The sequence below is a fragment of the Danio rerio genome, chromosome 24 (assembly GCF_052040795.2).
Source record: "Danio rerio strain M-AB ecotype USA chromosome 24, GRCz13ab, whole genome shotgun sequence".
Taxonomy (NCBI): Eukaryota; Metazoa; Chordata; class Actinopteri; order Cypriniformes; family Danionidae; genus Danio; species Danio rerio.
The window spans coordinates 35995503-36015894 of NC_141044.1; the positions used below are offsets into that span (position 1 = coordinate 35995503).

Here is a 20392-nt window from a genome sequence, read left to right on the forward strand (position 1 = left end):
TAACTTAAGAACTTAGAAATGTTATTTGTATGTTAAGCCTGATTTTCACCTATTTCTTTTTCCACTTTATAGAAATAATTTTTTAAAATGACATTAAAAATATATTACAGACTTTAATAATAAATTTTTCTTCCGGAAAGTATTCATAGCGCTTCACTTTTTCCACTTTTGTTCATGTTACAGCCTTAATCCAAAATGGTTTAAATTCATTACTTCATGGTTGGTTAAATTCATGGTTGTTCTTCTGTAAGTTTCTTCACTCTCTACAAAAGATGGAGCCCAGGGTTACCCTTACACAAGAGTGGGGGTATAACCCTGGTGTCCTGGCCAAATTGTCTTCATCGTCCTTCACCCATTATGGCCTCCCAAACATTCCCATCCACCGAATTGGCTTTATCACTGTCTCTCCACTCCATCTATTGGTGTGTGGTGAGTGCACTAGTGCCGTTTCCTGTGGCTGCCGTCTCATTCTTCTAGTGGATGCTGCATACTGGTGGTGGAGTGGGGAGACCCGCCTCTCATGATTGTGAAGTGGTTTGCGTGTATGGCCATACACAATAAATGCACTATATAAATACGTACATGACTCAGAATTATTTAACCCCCTGAATTAATAGCCCCCTGTTTATTTTTTTTCCCAGTTTATGTTTAACTGAAAAGAAGATTTTTTAGACACATTTCTCAACATAATAGTTTTAATAACTTATTTCTAATAACTGATTTATTTTATGCAAAATCTTGCTCTGTTAAACATAATTTGGGTAATATTTAAAAAATAAAAAAAAATCAAAGGGGGCTAATAATTCTGACTTCAACTGTACATACTTACTAAATACCAATTTTATTAGTTTAATGGATGTAAGTGCAAGTTTCACATTTACCCTTAGTCATGAGCTTCTTCTTCAGGAAGAAGACTTTTCCCTTTTTGTAATTCAGAATGTTGATAAAGACTTTTCCTTTTTGTGGGAAAATGTTTTGTTTGGTTTTATTAATTGTAAAACAGAACCTTTACATAAAAGAAAATGTATTTATTAATCGTCTTAATTTATGAACAAAACTTTATATACATAAATTAAATTTACAAACCAAAAATCTAAATAAAAAATACGCATATATTACTTACTGAAACGCAGAAGAACTCTCTTACAAAAAAAGCTTTAAAACATCTGAAATTTGTAATTGATTAAATCTTTTTCTTTAATGTAGGATAATGTAGCTCATATACCGCTTCAGTATATCTTTTTTTACGTTAATTATTATTCATATTTTTCATTTTCTTCTTTATAATGTACTGCAGGGGTGTCCAAACTCTGTCCTGGTCTGGAGAGCCAGTGTCCTGGAGAGTTTATCTCTTACTCGCTTCAACACACCTGCCAGGAAGTTTATCTCTTGATTAGCTGGATCAGGTGTGTTTGATTAGGGTTGGAGCTAAACTCTCCGGGACACCGGCCCTCCAGTTTTGACACCCCTGATGTACTGTGATTGTATATTTACCCATTATTCAAAACTATTAAAACTAATTAAATAAAAAAAATCTTCATCTTCGGGTGTGGCCTTTTCTCCACATCAGATGCCAATTTAGCTTAGTCAATTTACACAGGGAGAGCATAAAAGCTCCACACAGAAAGGTCAACTGACCCAGCTGGGCTCGAACCAGCAACCTTCTTGCTGTAAGGTGACAGTACTAACCACTGAGCCACCGTGTCGCCCAACTATCTCTTATCTATTACAAAAAAAGCTTTAAAAACAACAGAAATTTTGTATAATCTTTATAATTTATTTAATGTGTGAAGATGTAATTAGCCATTCTAGGCTATATTCATTCATTTATTTTTCCTTCGGCTTAGTCTTTTTATTAATCAGGGGTCGCCACAGAGGAATGAACCGCCAACTTATCCAGCAAATGTTTTACACAGCTGATTTCCTTTCAGCTGCAACCCATCACTGGGAAACACCCATATACTCTCATTCACATACATACACCACAGATAATTTACCTACCCATTACCCAATTCACCTACACTGCATGTCTTTGGACTGTGGGGGAAACTAGCTCTCGGAGGAAACCCACACCAACAAGGGGAGAACATGCAAACTTGATTTTATAACCATTATAAAGACGAAAATTAAAAAGATGGGAAAATGAAAACAAATAATATAATGTGTTGTGATTGTAGCATTATTCATAATATTAATAATCATTAAAAAAGCTTCTTCTTCAGGTGTCGTCTTTTCTCCACATCAGTAGATGGCGCTGATGAACTCGTACTGTGACGGTAAGACCAGCAGACGCAGCAGACACGTGCATGTGATGTATGTGTACAGGAGCTGTTTACAGCAAAAACTTCGTATCCCGATAATTTATCCGTAGTTCTATCTACTAATTTGACGGTAACGTGTTTTTATCACATTTAGCTGTCGATCTTTGGAGCTGTCATCTCACCGGGATTAAGTTCGTCCATATCACTGAGCTGTTTTCAGGATAAACATGGGCAAAAATAAACAGAAAGGCAAAAAACAGCCGAATGTGTTTCAGGTCGCGAACAAACAATCAAAACCCAAGACCAAAGCGAAGCCTGTGAAGAGCTCACTGAAACATGTAAGTTTGTTTACTGAGGTGAAGTTGGTTTTATATTCACACATTCGTTCGCTTGTGGCATGCTCCCTATATTGTTTATCATGGTACTTTGAATATTCGGTCTAAAATCACTTGAAAGCACGACCTGAATACAACATTAGCAGTATTTATTTGACTACGTTACTTTTTTTAAATTAAGCAGAAAGTACGAATGTTTGAATATAAAACCAACTTTATAATTTTTTTTGTTGTTGAACATTTTATTTTAAACACTGTCATACAAATTGACAGGTTTAATTTTTCAGTTTAGCAAATAAATAAATGCAAAAACAAATATACAACAATAATAATATAGACTTAAAATAACTAGATACACTTTGAAAGAAAAAATAATAATAATTCAGCAGTAACATATTTGTCTAATCTATATTAGGCATAAGCCAGTATAAGTTTTTGACGGTATGATAACCTTGGATAAAAATATCACGGTTTTACTCTATTATGGTATTGAGATTACTGCTCTAAAAAATAATCTTTTTGAATGTCTGGGTAAAAAACAAAACTCTTTTCCCCTTTGTACACAATATATTTTATTTTGAAAACATTTATAATATTTTGGAGCAAACATGCTAGGCTTAATAATTCAATTGAATGATTCATTTCTGCTGCCTTAATTTGTTTGTTTTGTCAAAAAACATATTTTTTTACAATTTAAAATGGCATATTTGGAGAGCTTTTCTGCTGGATATACTGCTTTCCTAAAAAACAAACAAAAAAAAGTAAATAAAAAAAGCTTACTCGTACCTTAGGAACGGTATAGCGGAAAATGTTGACGGTTTTAAAACCTTAACTTTTGCTAACTTTTGCATGCCTAATCTATATACTTTCAAAGTTCATGAGTTCAACAAATTCAGGTAAAGTTGGTTTAATATTCCCACATTCAGACTTTCTCCCTAATAATAATTTAAGACATTAAAATAATTTTAAATACTTAAAAGTAAAATCATATTAGCAGCCAATGACAATCAAAGAACAGCATTGTTCACATTCAATTAAACAGTGTCAATGTTGTTTTGAAGTTATACTTGCATGTAATTTCTGTCCAAATATTCAAAGTGCCATGGTAAACAATATGAGCTGTCACTGAACAAATGTGAATATAAAACCAACTTTACCTCAATGTTCAACAAAAGAGTCACAATCTAGATTTTCCAAAAAGTCATAGAATACTTTCCAAAAAGACCAAAATGAGTTTTGTTTTTAAAAAATAGGTTAAGACAAGATGTCACCCCCTTTATCCACTGATTTATCAGGACTGTCTTCTTTTTTCCAAGAACATGCAATTATATCTTTAGCTTCCAGCTAACCTAAAGTGAACAGCAGTCTTTCATTTTTTAGCTTAACGGACAGATATGCAATATAAGATGGGATTAGGCATGGGATGACAACCGGTTTCAAGGTTTTAAAACCGCTAAAATTTTCTGTTATACCATTCCTAAGGTATATGTAAGGGTTTTCTTTGTCTTTTAAAGTTTTGTAAAGATATTTGTGTTTTTGAAACTAATGACGATAGTAGATGTAGTTTACTTATTTATTTTAATGTTATTTATTTATTTAGGCTGACATGTTAACTGTTCCAAAATATTATAAATGTTTCCCAAAATAAAATATATTGTGTTCAGTGGGGGTAAAATGTTGTTGTTTTTTACCAAAATGTTTAAAAAGAACTTATTTTCGAGTAGTAATCACAATACCATGAAACTGATATTTTATGCAATCATTTGATATACAATATTCAGTATTTTAACTCAAAAACAAATTACATTGTATGTAATTTGTTTACATTAATAACACAACATTTTGCTGAAGACAGTCTAGAGGATTGTTGGATTAATGTTGATGTTTCTTCTTCAGATAAACACTGTGAGAAATGAAAAGGTGGAGAGCTTGAATCAGATGTTCACACCATTACAGCAAGATGTCAAAAGTTTGTCAAAATCCACAAAGAGTGAAATTAAAAAAGCACAGAAGGTGAGACTTTTTTTCTCTTGATGTTTTGTTTTGGTTTATTTGTGTAGATGCTGTTACTTTACATTAAGTTTTTTTTTTTTTTTTAATTACTGAATACAGGAACATACATAACAGTAATTAAAACATAAAATACAGCATCAATATTCAGACCAAATATTCAAAGTGCCATGGTAAACAATATAGGGAGCATATCAGAAGTGACAGAACGATTGTGCAAATATAAAACCAACCTTTACAAGATTTTTGTGTATTTTTGCTAGGGATTCTCTGATCAGGATTTTTGTAGCTGATACGAGTATCCTGATTCCGTGTCATGGTGATCGGCCAGTACGGAGTGCCGATTCTGATGCTTTAAACTTTATATAACTTTGCCATTGCATTAAGCACATTTTCCCTAACACCCCCCACACATAATTGACCTCCACACATGTTGTAGCCGCTTATGTATAATATATGGGTGCACACATGCATCTTCCTCTGCTTATAAAACAAACACTTATGATTGGCTGATGAGAATGGCCAGATTAGCCATTACCGATCGAGTCATGAAATGTGATTATTAATCTCTGGCAGATTAATCGAAGCGTCCCTAATTTTTACAGCAAAACGCTAGAATTGACGCAAATAATGTTATACGTTTTGAGAAAAAAATGTCATAAAATTGTCATTTTAGGGCGTAGATATTTAATAGAAATTCCCTGTAAAATCCTGAAGAGACTGCTCAATGTATCAAACTGATTGTCACTAATAAAAAGGTCAAATATGAGGCCTAATTTAATTAATTTAATGATTTGCAATTATGAAAAAAAAAGTCCAAATTTGGAAGAAAAACTTTTCCATCATCATTCACTGTACCATATTGATGTAAAACTGCATGTATATAAAAGAACAAGTGATCATAGAAGATTGTATTATTTTTTAATGATTAAAAATGTCTTTTTGACCAAAGGCTAAATCTTAGCAGTTTGATCAATAGAATAAACATATAAAAATGTAATATGATCTTTAAGGTAAAGTCTTTTAATAAGTCACCTAATGATTCTTACTCTAAATGTGCCTGAACCTATTTTGATATGTAAACTATTAGGGTTGGGCGATGTCCACCAATTTGGCATCGTACAGTGTCTAATTTGAAACGTCGCGATAGGGATGTCCCGATTCAACATTTTAACTTCCGATACGATACCGATATTGCAGTCATCAGTTCGATACGATACCGATATAAATCCGATATCAGAACAAATTATGAATACTTTATTTTTACCTATTTTGTTGAGTCGAATGTATGAAAGGCTAGATCAAACTGAGAACAAGTCAGCCACACTAAGTATGAAAATAACAACCAGTTTATTAACTTCTGGTTGCATAAATGTGAACTTTTACATAAGAATATATAAAATGAATTAAAGAATAAATATTAAGACCCTGAAAAATATCTTAATTGAATAAACAAAAATACATTTTTAAAGTGCAAAATGCTAATTAAAGGTCACTTCAGTTATTTATTTTTACCATCAGCAAAGAGTAGAAACAGCTGAGAGCAGAAACATAAGAAAAAAAAATGTTTATTGAACAACATGATAAAGGTTCAGTGTCCAAAATTTAAATTTCACACACAGCTTTTTGATAAATTTTTGATCCAGCTGAGCTGAAATATCGCTTTCAAACTGGGCAGCAGAAATAATTTATTGTTAAGTTAATAAAAATGTGCAGTATGGTTAGTACAAACATTTACATGATCAGAGCTATTTCATCTGTGTTTGTATCATAAGAAGATTAAGGCTGTATAAATGTTCCAGAACATTATTAATTTTATAATATATATTGCACATATTATATTTAACATAAAAATACTTGCAGAGGCTAGATTGAAACACACCTTTACCCCACAGCTCTAGAAATAATGTGACTTTTAAAAATAATTTTGTTTATCAAAATTCATTATATTCCATCAGATTCCACCCTACTGCCCACATGGGAAAATTAGACAATGTAACAGCAAACTGATGTGCAAAGCTGACACTGTTTATCAGAGCACTTTATCTTTCTGGGCTTTTTAAAGAAGAGTTAAACATGAGAATGTCTCTAATAAAATTTTCCTTCTGCCCCAAAAGTAATACCATTCTTTCTTTTACACTGTAATGGCCATCAGCAGCAGAATGATTTCTTATTCTTATTTAACAGACAATGAAAACAACAAAAATGTTTAGCATTTTACATGACACTGTTCCTTTCAGAGTGTTCAGGTAAAAAATGAAATAAAGAATAATAAATCCACTATTTCACTCCTATTATCCATGTGCACCACTGACAGGTCAAATCTGCTCCCTCTCTTGGTGCTGCTGAGAGATTGAGATTGAAAGTTTGCGTATAAAATAATGTAGAAACGCAGCTAAAGAAAGCAGAATCCGGGACATGTTCGGCGATTTAAATCTTGGCTGAATGCAATTTTTAAGTCCCAAATAGAGGACATGTCCGGGAAAAAGGTATTGTAGGCTTTTTTCCCGCGTGTCCTCGCGCTCTTCTCAAAGCTAAAGTCAGAGCACGTGTCCAGCGCGTCTCTGTGGGTCTGCTGCAGCGGAGACTTTTCTCATGCACACAGAACCGGACCGCTGAGGTAAAGTTTTATGTGTGGGAAGCGCTGGTGATGAATTAGGTATCACACTGGATGAACCACGATATGCCATGACCGAATTGAGGCTCGCACGATGTGTGCTACGTAGCCATTCGGTGCCTTATGTTGCTTAGCAGCCTTATGCAAAACAATGTAAAGATCGCTTGACGTGAAGTAAATAAACTAGTAACATTAGAGATGTGCCGTTGTTGCTAGCGTCAGCGTGTGCTACCGTCACAATAGATTTCTATTGTAATACACCATACCTTAGTTTGAGGAGCATGTTAAATCTTAGAGACTTTCCTAGCAAGCAGTGTTGTGATCACATGGGCTTTGCACGCTGGCTCTAGACGCTGCTGGATAGAATAGCTGTAACGGAGTTTAGAGAGTATCGGACTGCTTATATCGGAGATTTTTAAAGCAGTCTGATATAGTTTTTTGGACTGATATCGGACGAATTTCCGATATCAATATCGGATCGGGACATCCCTACGTCACGATGTACGATGGCATCGTCATTGTAGGCGGCAGTAAATTAATTATTTATGAATAATTTATTAATTCATAATTATTTGTAGCCTACCGTTTCAACTACCTGACCCGCATGGTCTTTGTTTTACCCATAACCAAATTATAAATAAATTTAGTCCTAAAAGTTTGAAAACCCCTGCTATATACTGTCATTACACCGAATAACATTTTAGTGGCTGCCTTCAGCCTTCAAAAAATCAATTATATTAGGGTCCATTGTAATATATGAATACAATTTAAAGCTGTATCACAAATTAATTATTTCAGCCATTCAATGCTTAACATTAATAGTTTGATGCTTTCTCCTCTTCACCAGTGCATTGTCAGATCTCATGTAAACTGTATATTTTAGGTGGTGAGAGACGCTCCGAAGGAACCGGTGAATGTGGACAGTGCTGCACAGCTTTTCTCTCAACTATAGAAAACAGAAAATGATGAACTCTGAAACTTCATACCCACACCCTTTTACTAAAAAAACACACACATCATATCTATTCATATTCATCAGTATAATTTATAATAACATCCTACAATGCTTTTCCCAGACTGGTTTTGTAAATGTACTCTACAATAGTGTATGCTAATCGCACAGCCAAGCTTAATGTCCAAAAAGACATTAGCCAGTTTTCCCAGAGCACTAGGATTCTGCATTTGAATGTTGTGTTTGCTGAGGCATGCAGAAGAGAGTCATTAAAGGCTGATTTTTTTTTTTAAATGAGTGTTTCTTGTGTTGTCTTGAGTCAGCTGGAGCTGCTTTTCTGTTTCTCTTCAGATCAATGCTTGAACTTGTGACCCATTAAAGAGTGATGACCCACTCTATTTATTTGTTTATTTATTTATTTCGTGATTGAGCTGAAGAAGAACTTTTTGTACTTCTCAGCACTAAAAGAGCTCTTGTTGGAGTCTGTTCAGTGTTTCATTGCGAATCTGCTGATGGTTTGTTTAGGAAGGTTTCAATGTCCAAGATGCTCTTTTATGCAAGTAAGAGTTCATTGCAGATGTGGGTCAAAATTTCTGAAAGCAAACTTGGTGTTTTGTCAGAATGATCACAAAAAAAAATAAAAATTTGAATAATAAAAAATATATAATAATATTAGAAAATAATTGGCCTTAAATATCTTGATCAAAGATGATAATAATGAATAATTATAATTACATAATAATTAAATCATATTTAATAATTATATTATAATTATTAGGGCCTTCAAGATTTTTTTGATGCACCATGATGTATACGCAGGATAATATTTACATTTGTTAGTTTGCTCTAAATGCTCATGTTGTTCTTTGCATGCACTTTAGTTTTGTTTGATGCATTTAAAAAGTGTGTTTTCTTTGAGCAGGTAAAATTAAAGGTACGAGTCATATATCTGACTGCTTGTATTAAAGGACAAAAAGTATTACAAATAATATAAAGGCCTAAATATAAATAGATTTATACATTTTAATTCAAGAATTCTTGTGTTGTTACTTAAAATATACAATTGTGTAAGTATCTTCAATGCATCGTGATGCACCGAGATATCGAATTGAACCGAATCGGTGGCATGACGATTGTAATCTAACTGAACCTTGAGACTAATGTAGGTTTACAGCCATAGTAATTAAATAATAATGCAATATTAAATGTTTTTAGTGAATTAGAAAGTTTTTTTTGTTTTGTTTTTTTTTGCTCAGAAAAGAATAGCTTTTTTTAAACCATGATTTAAAGACCACATTTTTGTCATTCAGTGTTACAGTATATTTATTTATTGATAGATTGATATTTAGAGAAAGCATATTAAATGCAAGTTTTAATGCCTCATTCACACTAGCAGTGACTTTGTAGCTGCCTGTCATTCTGGGTGGCGACCTGCTGCAAGCTCATGCCTGTGTAGGTCTACAGTATGATTACAACCGGCCTCTGAGCGAGCTGATAGAAGATCACGTGAGCTCTACTGGCGCTCCTATTGGCTGTCGTTTAAGAAAGTCGCTCGCTCAACTCTTCACAACCCTATGAAGATTTATATTGTATAAACATTTAGCATTTATTTTTACTTATTTACATATTTTTTTAACGTCTAGTACAATCGTCATGACCATACGTTGTTTTTTCCTCCTATATTTGTATCAGCCTGTTGTAATTGTATTACTTCATATTTGTTTTTGCGTGTAAGGCCTACTTTGTATAGTTCTTTGAAGAAAAAAAATAAGTTGCTCGCTCTTCGTTGAAATGGTCGCTTGTCGCTGCGAGTCGCTCATACTGGGAATGAGGCTTAAGGCTTCAAAGAACTTAAAAAATACACTCAAAATATGGGTGAAGTGAGGTTCCGTCTTGTTCATTAAAACAAATGAATGTAATTATTTAAATTAATAATTATTCTGAGTTAGCATTGTTCTTAATAGATTAATTTTAAATCAATTTTATGTAATCAAACAATTGTATTAAATATGCCTGACAATAAATAATAAAATTTATAAATATTATCTAAATAATTAAAATGATATATTGTATATAAATCAATCTACAAATAAATTTACTGTAATACATACATACATATACTTGTATTTTTGTATGTATGTATGTATGTGTATATATATATATATATATATATATATATATATATATATATATATATATATATAGTTTTTATTTCCAGCCATATTTAAAACAATAATTTGATTACACAAATCAATTTTTAAGTATCTATTAAAAATTAATCTGTTAATCTCTAAGAACAATGCTACCTCGTAATAAGTGTTTCATTGAATGATGATGGAACCAGATTTCACTTATATTTAGACAGTTTATTTTCATGAAAGCAATTTGAAATCTGATTAAAAAAAACTGACTCTTGCATTTATTATGCTTTCTCTAAATATAAAATCACCTAATTGAGTTTGATGTTCTTGTTTGATCAATATGTATCTAGTGTGATTGGGGGAATTAAATTTTTTATTTTGAAACAATTACATATGTTTATTTACCAATGATGCACTTAATCAAGTGACAGTATGTACAGTTGTACTGTGTTAAAAAAAAAAAACAAAAAACAAAACAAAAAAAAAAAATATATATATATATATATATATTTTTTTTTTCTTTACCTTTCTGTTAATGAATTCTAAATAAGCATCAACATTTCCTAAGCAAACATTATGGTAATTGATTTCAGAATTGATCATATTATGAATTGTTTATTAAAAAAATTGTGAAGGGCATCCGCTGTGTAAAACATGCTGGATAAGTTAGCAGGTTCATTTCGCTGCGGCGACCCCTAATAAATAAAGGGTCTAAAAGCAATGAATGAGTGTTTGTGCTGTCCACATGAAGTATGAGAGCGCACCGAAACACATGCAACTAAGCTTATTCAATATTTATCTTTATTATAATCACTTCATCTCCTTCTTCTGCTCTACTTTAGCTTCTTTTAGTCGACTGTTAAATTGATAGTAGACCGTTCATTTAGTTGAATACTGGTTAATAGGTTTGGCTACTGGAAACTGCTGTCTTGTTGTCTAAATACCTGAAGAAACTGTCATTTCCAAACAAGATCTGCAACCGTGCCTGGATCTTATTTATCTAGTGGAGACTGATCCATCATCCAACACCATCTTCTCATTACATTTTTACCGTTTAAAGATGGTGTGATGGCAGCTCAGCACCACTAGAGGCCACACTTTTATCACAATAGCACCACATTTACAGCCCATCACAAATCGGATGCTTGTATCACAGAATTAAGTGAGGGCGAGTGTATTATTATTTCACAATAAACAGGCATTTGTGTGTAGATACATTATGAAGCATACAGTGCTAAAGAGAAACACACCTGATTCAAATAGCCTTACACTTGCATTTTCAGCAGCCTCTCTCCTCTTATATAAGTGTTTACTGGTGTGTAAGTGCACTCCTGACAGCATCTGGTTTTAAGCAGAACATTTGTGGGTGTTAAGACTCATCCAATTTGCCAGTGAGCTTTTCACCGGAATCCTGCACGAATATAAAAATCCTTCATGAAGGATGAGAATAATGAGTCGCTCTCCCATTGTGAAGCGTAATTATCCTCTGGAGCGAAATACTTCACTATTAAGCTATCAAATGAGCTTAATATCATAATAAAAAGTACATTAGGGTTTTCTCTCATAAGTTATTGTACAACCCCTCCAAAAAGGCCTCTGACACATTTCCATGAATAATGAAAGCCTTTATGCAACAATAGGAGAGTTGTGCAGATTTACCTGTCAATGAATTTTTCACACGTCACTGTAAAAGTTGAGAATTTTATGAAAAATGTACGGATCCCCCTTTTTTTTTGGCTGGACTTTTTGGAGATCTTTCATGAGACAGTGAAAGGCATCAATATATAATTCTGCGTTTCGTTTCTACATGCTCTCTTGCAAAGTTGGTTGGGTCATTTTTTCAAAAGGGTGGCACTTTAGTTTAAGTAGCTACGTACATGCCTATCATTAAGATTTTGGCTGTTTATTGTTACTATAAACTACATAGTATGCATGATATCATCCGCATTATTCGTACAATTCCTAAACCCTATTAATACCTCAAAGTATGCATGAACCGGAATGCATGATACCTTTATTTTGATATGTTGAAGTACTTCAATCTAAAACAGAATATTTAGGGGCGGAGCTTTAAGCTTTGTGTGAATCTAAATTTACAATGGCTGCGTCTATAAATTGTGATTTATTGAAGTATTAGTTCCTGTAGTAGTTGATGTCGTTGGTATAGTGGTAGCAGAAATAGTAAAAGTGTCGTTGTAGCAGTAATAATCGTTGGTGAAGTAGTACCAGTAGTAGTTGTCGTTGATGTAGATGTTGTTGTAGCAGTGATTGCGGTAGTAGTAGTAGACGTTGTTGTATTAGTTCTAGCAGACGCTGTAGTAGTATCAGTAGTGGTAGTCATTGTTGGAGTAGTGTCAGTATTAGTAGACATTATAGTAGTAATAGTTGTGGTTGTGACTGTAGTAGCAGCAATAGTAGTTGTAATATTAGTAACTTTCTGTAGTAGTAGTTGGTGTAGCACTTGTGATTTATTATCATTGTCATTTATTATTACTGTTGTCCTATCTTTCTTTTTACTGTCATTATTACTATTATACATTACTAAGCATTGTTGTTACTCCTTAACTCTGACTGGTTTCTTTTTTATACCTATTATCTGTTTTACTTGTATCTGTGACACTTGCTTCATTTATTCGCTGATATTGTTCCTAATGTATGTAATCTGATCTTTCCACCAAGTTACCTTTACATGGACACACACACACAGACACACACCTAACAGTGCCTGACTATATTGTTTTTGTTTTGTTTTTTATTGTTGTTTTGTTATGTTTTTTTTTTATGTTTTTTTTGTGTTTGTATGATCCCTATTTATGTACCTTTTTGCATATTCTAATTTTTAAAAAAAAAATTAAAAAAAATACAATGGCTGCGTCCCAAATCGCATACGTCCATACTATATAGTTTGCTACAATCAGTATGCAGGCCGAGTAGTACGTCTGAATTCAGAGGTTGTGTCCGAAATCGCCTACTGCACAATAGGTACTGCATTTAAATGTACTACTTTTTATTTATTTCTTTATCTTTAAATCTATAACACTTTTACTATTTAGATTGTGTCAAAACAGCTTAACATAAAAGTTCTAGGAAACTGAAACGGTGTCAGTCCAGTTTTCAGAGTTAAAGTTCAGTTCAGTGTGGGTTCATTTTCACTGCTGGAAGTCCAAACACTGAGGAGCAAATCCATCGATGCGCAGCTTCACAAGTCTCAAACTAAGCAAGACAGTAACGTCAGTGCCTAGGAACAAACTTTACCAATTGACGAAAGTGAGGGAAATAAATCTTTAGAGAAACCAGGCTTGGTTGGGCATCACCATTTCTCCTCTGGCCAAACTTTTCAACTGACCGTTACTCGACCATTAGAAAAGTACATTCTACACAGTATGAGATAAAATATAAGTATAAATGGAACTCGGACGTACTACATCCATCATTTTTCATGATCATGTGACCTACCCGCGTCAGTTGCATCGCTTGTCACTCCCATTCATGAAGTCTCGTGGTACATCATGGGATAGTCTAGCGTGCATTGGATGTACAGTTCAGAATCAGCATAGGCCTTTTTTACGGAAGGTCGAACGCACATAGCTGCCCACCGGTTGAGAATCCCTGCCCTAAAGCATAGTTTTCTCACAGTCGAGTACTACGTTTTAACTTAAATGCAGTACTTACTGAGTAGTAGGCGATTTCAGATGCAGCCATTGTTAATTTTGTTATCGCACATTGTTATTCTAAAAGGTGAACTTTGAATTTCTGCTAATCTAATCTGCTGAAAAATATGTTTTGGTAATCTTCAATCAAAGTCCCCAGGATAAAAAGCTGTTTAAACGCACACGCACGTCAGGATCAGCAGGCAAGGGCAGAAACTCCATTGAAAATACTGGAGTAAAATAAATGTTCATATTTTAAAGACATGGCATAGGAAAATGGAATTTAATGCAGTGCTTTTTGTACAATCTTAGACCCACTTCATATCGGACATCAATCAGGCATTGAAAATCATTGTTTTTTAAAGAAAACAGACCTTAACCCTCTAGAGCAGGGGTCACCAATCTCGGTCCTGGAGGGCCGGTGTCCCTGCAGGGTTTAGTTCCAACTTGCCTCAACACACCTGCCTGAGTGTTTCAAGTATACCAAGTAAGACCTTGATTAGCTTGTTCAGGTGTGTTTGATTAGGGTGGGAACAAAAATCTGCAGGACACCGGCAGTTTGGTGACCCCTGGTCTACAGCAAACATTATGATAAATCTATAAAAAAAAATCTTTGACTTTTTATTTTTTTTTAGAATGGCTTAACTTGTGCTGTAAAAAAAATATATATTTTTATGTACTTTATGATATGTTGCCATTTGGGAACAACATCCCACAGTGGATCTAACTTAGAAAGAATTTTCCCAATAATAAAAAATTGTGTTGTTTAAAATGAAATTAATTAATTAATTAATTAAATTGGTGTTGCTGTATTACAAGCTTTAACAAAGAACTTATAAATTACACCTTAAACATACTTTCCAACAACTCATATTCCAACATCTTTCATTTAATCCATTCTTTTTAGCTGAATATTATTAAACAACAAACATAATATTGTATTATCAAGTATACAACAAACTGTAAATATAAATATTCATTCATTCATTTTCTTGTCCGCTTAGTCCCTTTATTAATCAGGGGTCGTCTAGCAGAATGAACCACCAACTTATCCAGCAAGTTTTTACGCATCGGATGCCCTTCCAGCCGCAACCCATCTCTGGGAAACATCAACACACACATTCACAAACACACACACACACACACATTCATACACTACGGACAATTTAGCCTACACAATTCACCAGTCTTTGGACTGTGGGGGAAATCGGAGCACCCGGAGGAAACCCACGCGAATGCAGGGAGAACATGCAAACTCCACACAGAAACACCAGCTGAGCCGAGGCTCGAACCAGCGACCCACCGATCTTCTTGCTGTGAGGCGACAGCACTACCTCCATATATATATATACACACACACACACACACACATATATATATATATATAAAAATATATATACATACATACATATACACATATATACACACACACACACACACACACACACACACACACACACACATACATACATACACATACATACATATATATATATATATATATATATATATATATATATATATATATATATATATATATATATATATATATATATATATATATATATATATATATATATATGTGAATATGATCTGCAGTCCACTTCATTTGGTCGGGACCAGGGGCAATAAATGATACATTGTTGCATTTTTTGCCGACTTTGGGTCGTCTTCACACCACACTGCTGGCTTTGGTCTGAACCAGTTGAAAAGAACCAAAATGCAGTCATGTGACAAAATCCACATCACTCAATGGCTAGATGTTGTTGCTTATTGATTGGTCAGAATTCACATGCGGGAAAATGCCAGTGAACTCCCGCAAGTAAACAAACTGGCAGATACAAAATGTTGCTTTTGACTATGGAGGGACGACTGCGCTGCCTGATTGTATCCCTGCTTTAGACAAAATATACATTTCCAGAATAAAGCGCGGCTGGAAAACAATGTTTTAGTGCATCGCACGTCACTTCAGGATAAGGCGTGATATTTCAAGGCAAAGACCCCGCTCTTGTCAGAGAGCCCGTGGCGGCCAGCAGCACCCCTGTTAGTATGGATCATATTCTCACCACAAACAAACCACTCCAGGGTTCGTTTGAAAGCGTTCCGAGAGCAATTCTTCAAGCAGGTCTTGGTACGCTTTTTTGGTCCGCTTTTGGTGCGGACTCGAGTATGATTGCTGCATTCACACCTGCCCAAACGAACCGCACCAAGAGGGAAAACGAACTCTAGTGCGATTCAATCGAACTAAATAAGGAAGGTGTGAAAGCACCTGACACCAGACAAAGCAATCCGCTGAGTGGATTAAAAAATTATCTAGATGACTTGTAAAATGAGCCTATTTCCAAAACAAAAGTGGAGTGTTTCTTTAAAAGTGAACATCTCTTTCGTTTGTGTTAAAATGACAGTAGTAACCAGCTAAATCTCTGTCCATTTAGATGTATTAATGTGCCTCAAACTCATTAAGCCTCCTCAGGCTGAGCAGTTTAACGTCTGTGTGTTGACCAGCTGTTCGGAAGCTCAGGTGGAAGCAACGGAAAATGGATTTTTTTTTTTTCTTCAGGATCCGGTGCAGATTCAGGGAGAAAATTGCATATTGATTTCCTTCAAGACTGTTGAAGTGGGAAAGGCTGTGAGGTTCTGTGGTCTGAATTTCTCTCTATAGAGACTGATGTTCCTGGAGTTTGATTGAACAGAAGGAGCTTTTTCTGAAGGCCATTGACTTGAAGAGGTCACGGGTCAGCAGCGCGCCGTGATTATTGTGTGGCGGGATTTCAGATTTATGAGTTTCAGACAGGGAAGATGAAGCGTGTTGTATGGTGGCAGATTATTGATGGGTTTGAGGAGATTTGAACACCTTAATATGGACAAATTGGCAGCACAATGTCGCCTCACAGCAAGAAGGTCGCTGGTTTGAGTCCCGGTTGGGCCAGTTGGCATTTCTGTGTGGAGTTTGCATGTTCTCACCGTGTTGGCTTGGGTTTCCTCAGGGTGCTTCGGTTTCCCTCACAGTCCAAAAACATGCGCTATAGGTGAATTGGTAGACTAAATTGACCATAGTGTATGAGTGTGTGTGTGTATGGGTGTTTCCCATTGATGGGTTACAGGTGGAAGGGCATCCACTGTGTAAAACATATGCTGGATAAGTTGGTGGTTCATTCTGCTGTGGCGACCCTTGACTATACTTAAGTAGATTTTTCTAGCATCAGTACTTTGCTCCGCTATTTTTTTTTCTGACAGCTTTACACTTCTTACATTTTTACTCAAATATCTGCACTTTCTACTGCTTACATTTTTAAACAAGGCAAGTTACTTTCGTTTTCATACATTTGTTGTCGAGATCTATTTTTTTCTCATTACACAAATTGAACGTCTTTTTGATTCAGTACATGTACGCAGGCTAGTTCGTGAAGCTTGCCACAAGAACAGCAAGGATGACTAAAGAGCAAGAGACAGAGGGAGTCGGCGATGTAAACATGACTGAAGCTGCCTACTGGGTAATAAGCTGCGATTGAGTCAGATCACAGGTAAATTAGACACAATCCTGTTCAAATTTCTGTAATTTGTCTACTTCCGACTATTGTGTACTATACACTAATCCTTTATGAATGCTGTATGCATTGAGATTTATTTCTTTTATTTTCAATGAGTTCCTATTTCCTAAAACAGAATTTATAGTTTTAATGTTGTCTTCATTTAAATTAGTTTAACCAATATTTAATCATCAAAATGATTCACATTGGGTGATTTATGAACAAAGTTATAATGAAAGCATCAGGAATTCATCACCTGGAAAAATAAAAAAAGTGAATGCAAAAAGGATGTTGTTTTGTTGCATAGAATAAATGTTTTTACAGCATTAATGCCTATATCCATGAAAGAAAATATTCCCAATACCCTAAACAAAAAAAAAAAGAAACGGTGAAAACTTTTTTGATTTTAGTTTTAAAAATAGTAAAGCAGCTTTAGCCTAACGGCCTAAATAGCAAAAATATATGAAGTATTTACTATAGCAGAAGAAAAACAAATGTTTAGGACAAAATTAAGTGTTAATTTAAGACGTTTGTTATTTCAGAGTTTATGAACGGACATTAATGGCAGTGTTTAGTCTTGATCTAATAGCAGCAAAACTACATGCTGAACGCTGTGAGTTTGTTGATGCACAGATTTTGCAATATTGCAGAGTGTGATGTTGCTTGGCTAATGTCCTGTAGGAAATTAGCAACAATTTTTACATCAAAATCAGAAATGTCCTGCATGTTATTTTGTAAAAGTATCGATATGATGTGAAGTCTAGTTACCAGCATGAAACTAAAACAGGATGTAGTAATGGATACTTTTTCCTTGAGTACATTTTTAAGGCTTTACATCTTTACTTTTTCCTTGAGTACAAAAGTGTAGTCAGCACTTTAACTTTTACCCAAGTGATTTTAAACATCTGTACTTCTACTTGAGTAAAGGATGTGTGTAATTTTTCCATCTCTGAGGATAAGGGACTAAACCGAAGGAAAATGTATAAATGAATGAATAATATGGACACATTAAAGGTGAAGTATTAAAATTACCTCACCAATTATTCTTCCTTGTGGTTTTAAACATTTAAGGCTCTATTTTGATGATCCATGTGCAAAGCGCAGGGTGCAAAAGCATTAAGGGTGTGTCAGAGTCCACTTTTGCTAATATAAGGACGGAAAAGCCACTTTGCGCTGTGGCGCATGGTCTAACAGGGTTGAGCTTATTCTCTTAATGAGTTATAGGTGTGTTTTGAGAATAAACCAATCAGATTCTCATCTCCCATTCCCTTTAAGAGTCAGTTGCGTCACGCCATGATGCATTTGCTATTTACATGACAGACTTTGTAAGTGGAAAAACTGATAGCTTCACCAGCAAGAACACAGTTAAACAGAGCATCTGCAACACGAGAATGAGAGATGAGCCTCCTCATTATTTACGTTCACTTTCGTGGATAGGGAAACAAGTTGTATGCACAGACATCTATTAGCCTACATAATTACTTTTGTTTGTTAAGTGCAAAGATTTGTTTCAAAACTATTGCTAAATTCAGTTCTAATTTCCTGCAAACGAATAAATGAACAATAATAACGAAGTGTGGTCAAAAGTTAAGTTATATCCTAATGCACATGCTGTGCCCCATATGGTCCAAAACCTGACAGGTGGACAAATCTAAGCTTGTTTTTAATAAAACAAATTTACATATGCATATAATAAATAATACTGCTAATAATAATAGCATTATACAAAAGAAAATTGTCATAAACATACTGAAAAAGCCCCCCCGAGGTGAAGAAGGCGTGAAAGTTTGGTTTTTATTTTTATGTAGGCTAGAAAATAATACGTTTTGTATTGCTGTACATACTGTGTGTATTAAGCAGTGTGTAAGCGAGGCGCACAACCAACGCACTCTGCTCTGGACTATAGACCTGATTTGATCTGGTTTATTGAACAGTTGCTCAAAATAGCAACGCGCCTCAACACACCCCCTTTTTAGACCAGAACGCCTATGTGAGATCATTCTGCTGCTTCTCCAATAAGGAAGGAAATTAAAAATGACAGAAATGTGGATGATGTGTTGAGATGATTGACAGGGCTCATAACTACACAACGTAATGATCTGTTACGCCCTATTCACACGGGGCGTCAGCGTCAACGCTTCCCATTCACTTTGAATGGGTGACGTCAGGCGTTGCCAAACTGCATTGTGGATCCGTCGGCGCCGCTTCAGAAGCGTTCCTCGCTGCAGAAGTTGGGACCAGCTCAACTTTTCAAGCGCCGACGGAAGCGTCAGCCAATCAGATCGCTGTATGCAAATACACCAGCTCAGACAGTGGCCTATTTGCTAACTGAATTTCATTGGCTGACGCTTCTATGACGATCGTTTCAGCCCCAACTTCAGACACGCCCTCTGTCAAGCGTTGACGCTGAAGCCCCGTGTGAATAGGGCGTTAATGAGAAAGTATGACCTGAAGCTTGCATTCTCCTTTATTACACACTCAAAAGTATATGTTTTTCCTTCACAGAAAAAGTACATACTTTTTAGGCGTAGTATAAGTATGTAAATTAGGATGCAACATGGTACTATGCTGACACACAGGCATTTGTAGCTCCGCCCTGTTTTAAAAAAAAAAGCACAATCTCATTTGAATTTAAAGAGACAGTCAACAAAATGAATCAAAGGATAAATGGGGCCCTTTCAAAAATCAAAGAGTTAGAAAACATTATTTGTGTGGTATTTTGAACTTTCCATATACACTCTATAGAGACATCAAAGACTTATTTTACATCCTGTAAAAAAGGGTCCTAATAGGTCCCCTTTAACTGGAAAAGCTGCCCATTTTTTATTACTTAGAATTTATTTATTTTAAGAAGATTTATAGAACATTAAAAAAAAACGTTGCCACCAAGCAACTC

General features: G+C 34.8%; 1 protein-coding gene across 1 annotated transcript; it reads left to right on the forward strand.

Annotated features, from left to right (window-relative positions):
- Window positions 1–2278: 2278 nt before the first annotated feature.
- On the forward strand, window positions 2279–8573 carry rbis (ribosomal biogenesis factor). The gene is made up of 4 exons (XM_087309873.1): window positions 2279–2313; window positions 2416–2599; window positions 4493–4609; window positions 8107–8573. The coding sequence occupies exons 2-4, from the start codon at window positions 2489–2491 to the stop codon at window positions 8173–8175; spliced, it is 297 nt and encodes a 98-aa protein (XP_087165999.1). The 5' UTR covers window positions 2279–2313; window positions 2416–2488; the 3' UTR covers window positions 8176–8573.
- Window positions 8574–20392: the final 11819 nt, after the last annotated feature.

Coding starts and splice junctions, on each gene's coding strand:
- rbis (XM_087309873.1), top strand. CDS start 2,489: ATGGGCAAAAATAAACAGAAAGGCAAAAAACAGCCGAATGTGTTTCAG. Junction 2,600..4,492: donor TGAAGAGCTCACTGAAACAT/GTAAGTTTGTTT, acceptor TTTCTTCTTCAG/ATAAACACTGTGAGAAATGA. Junction 4,610..8,106: donor AAATTAAAAAAGCACAGAAG/GTGAGACTTTTT, acceptor TGTATATTTTAG/GTGGTGAGAGACGCTCCGAA.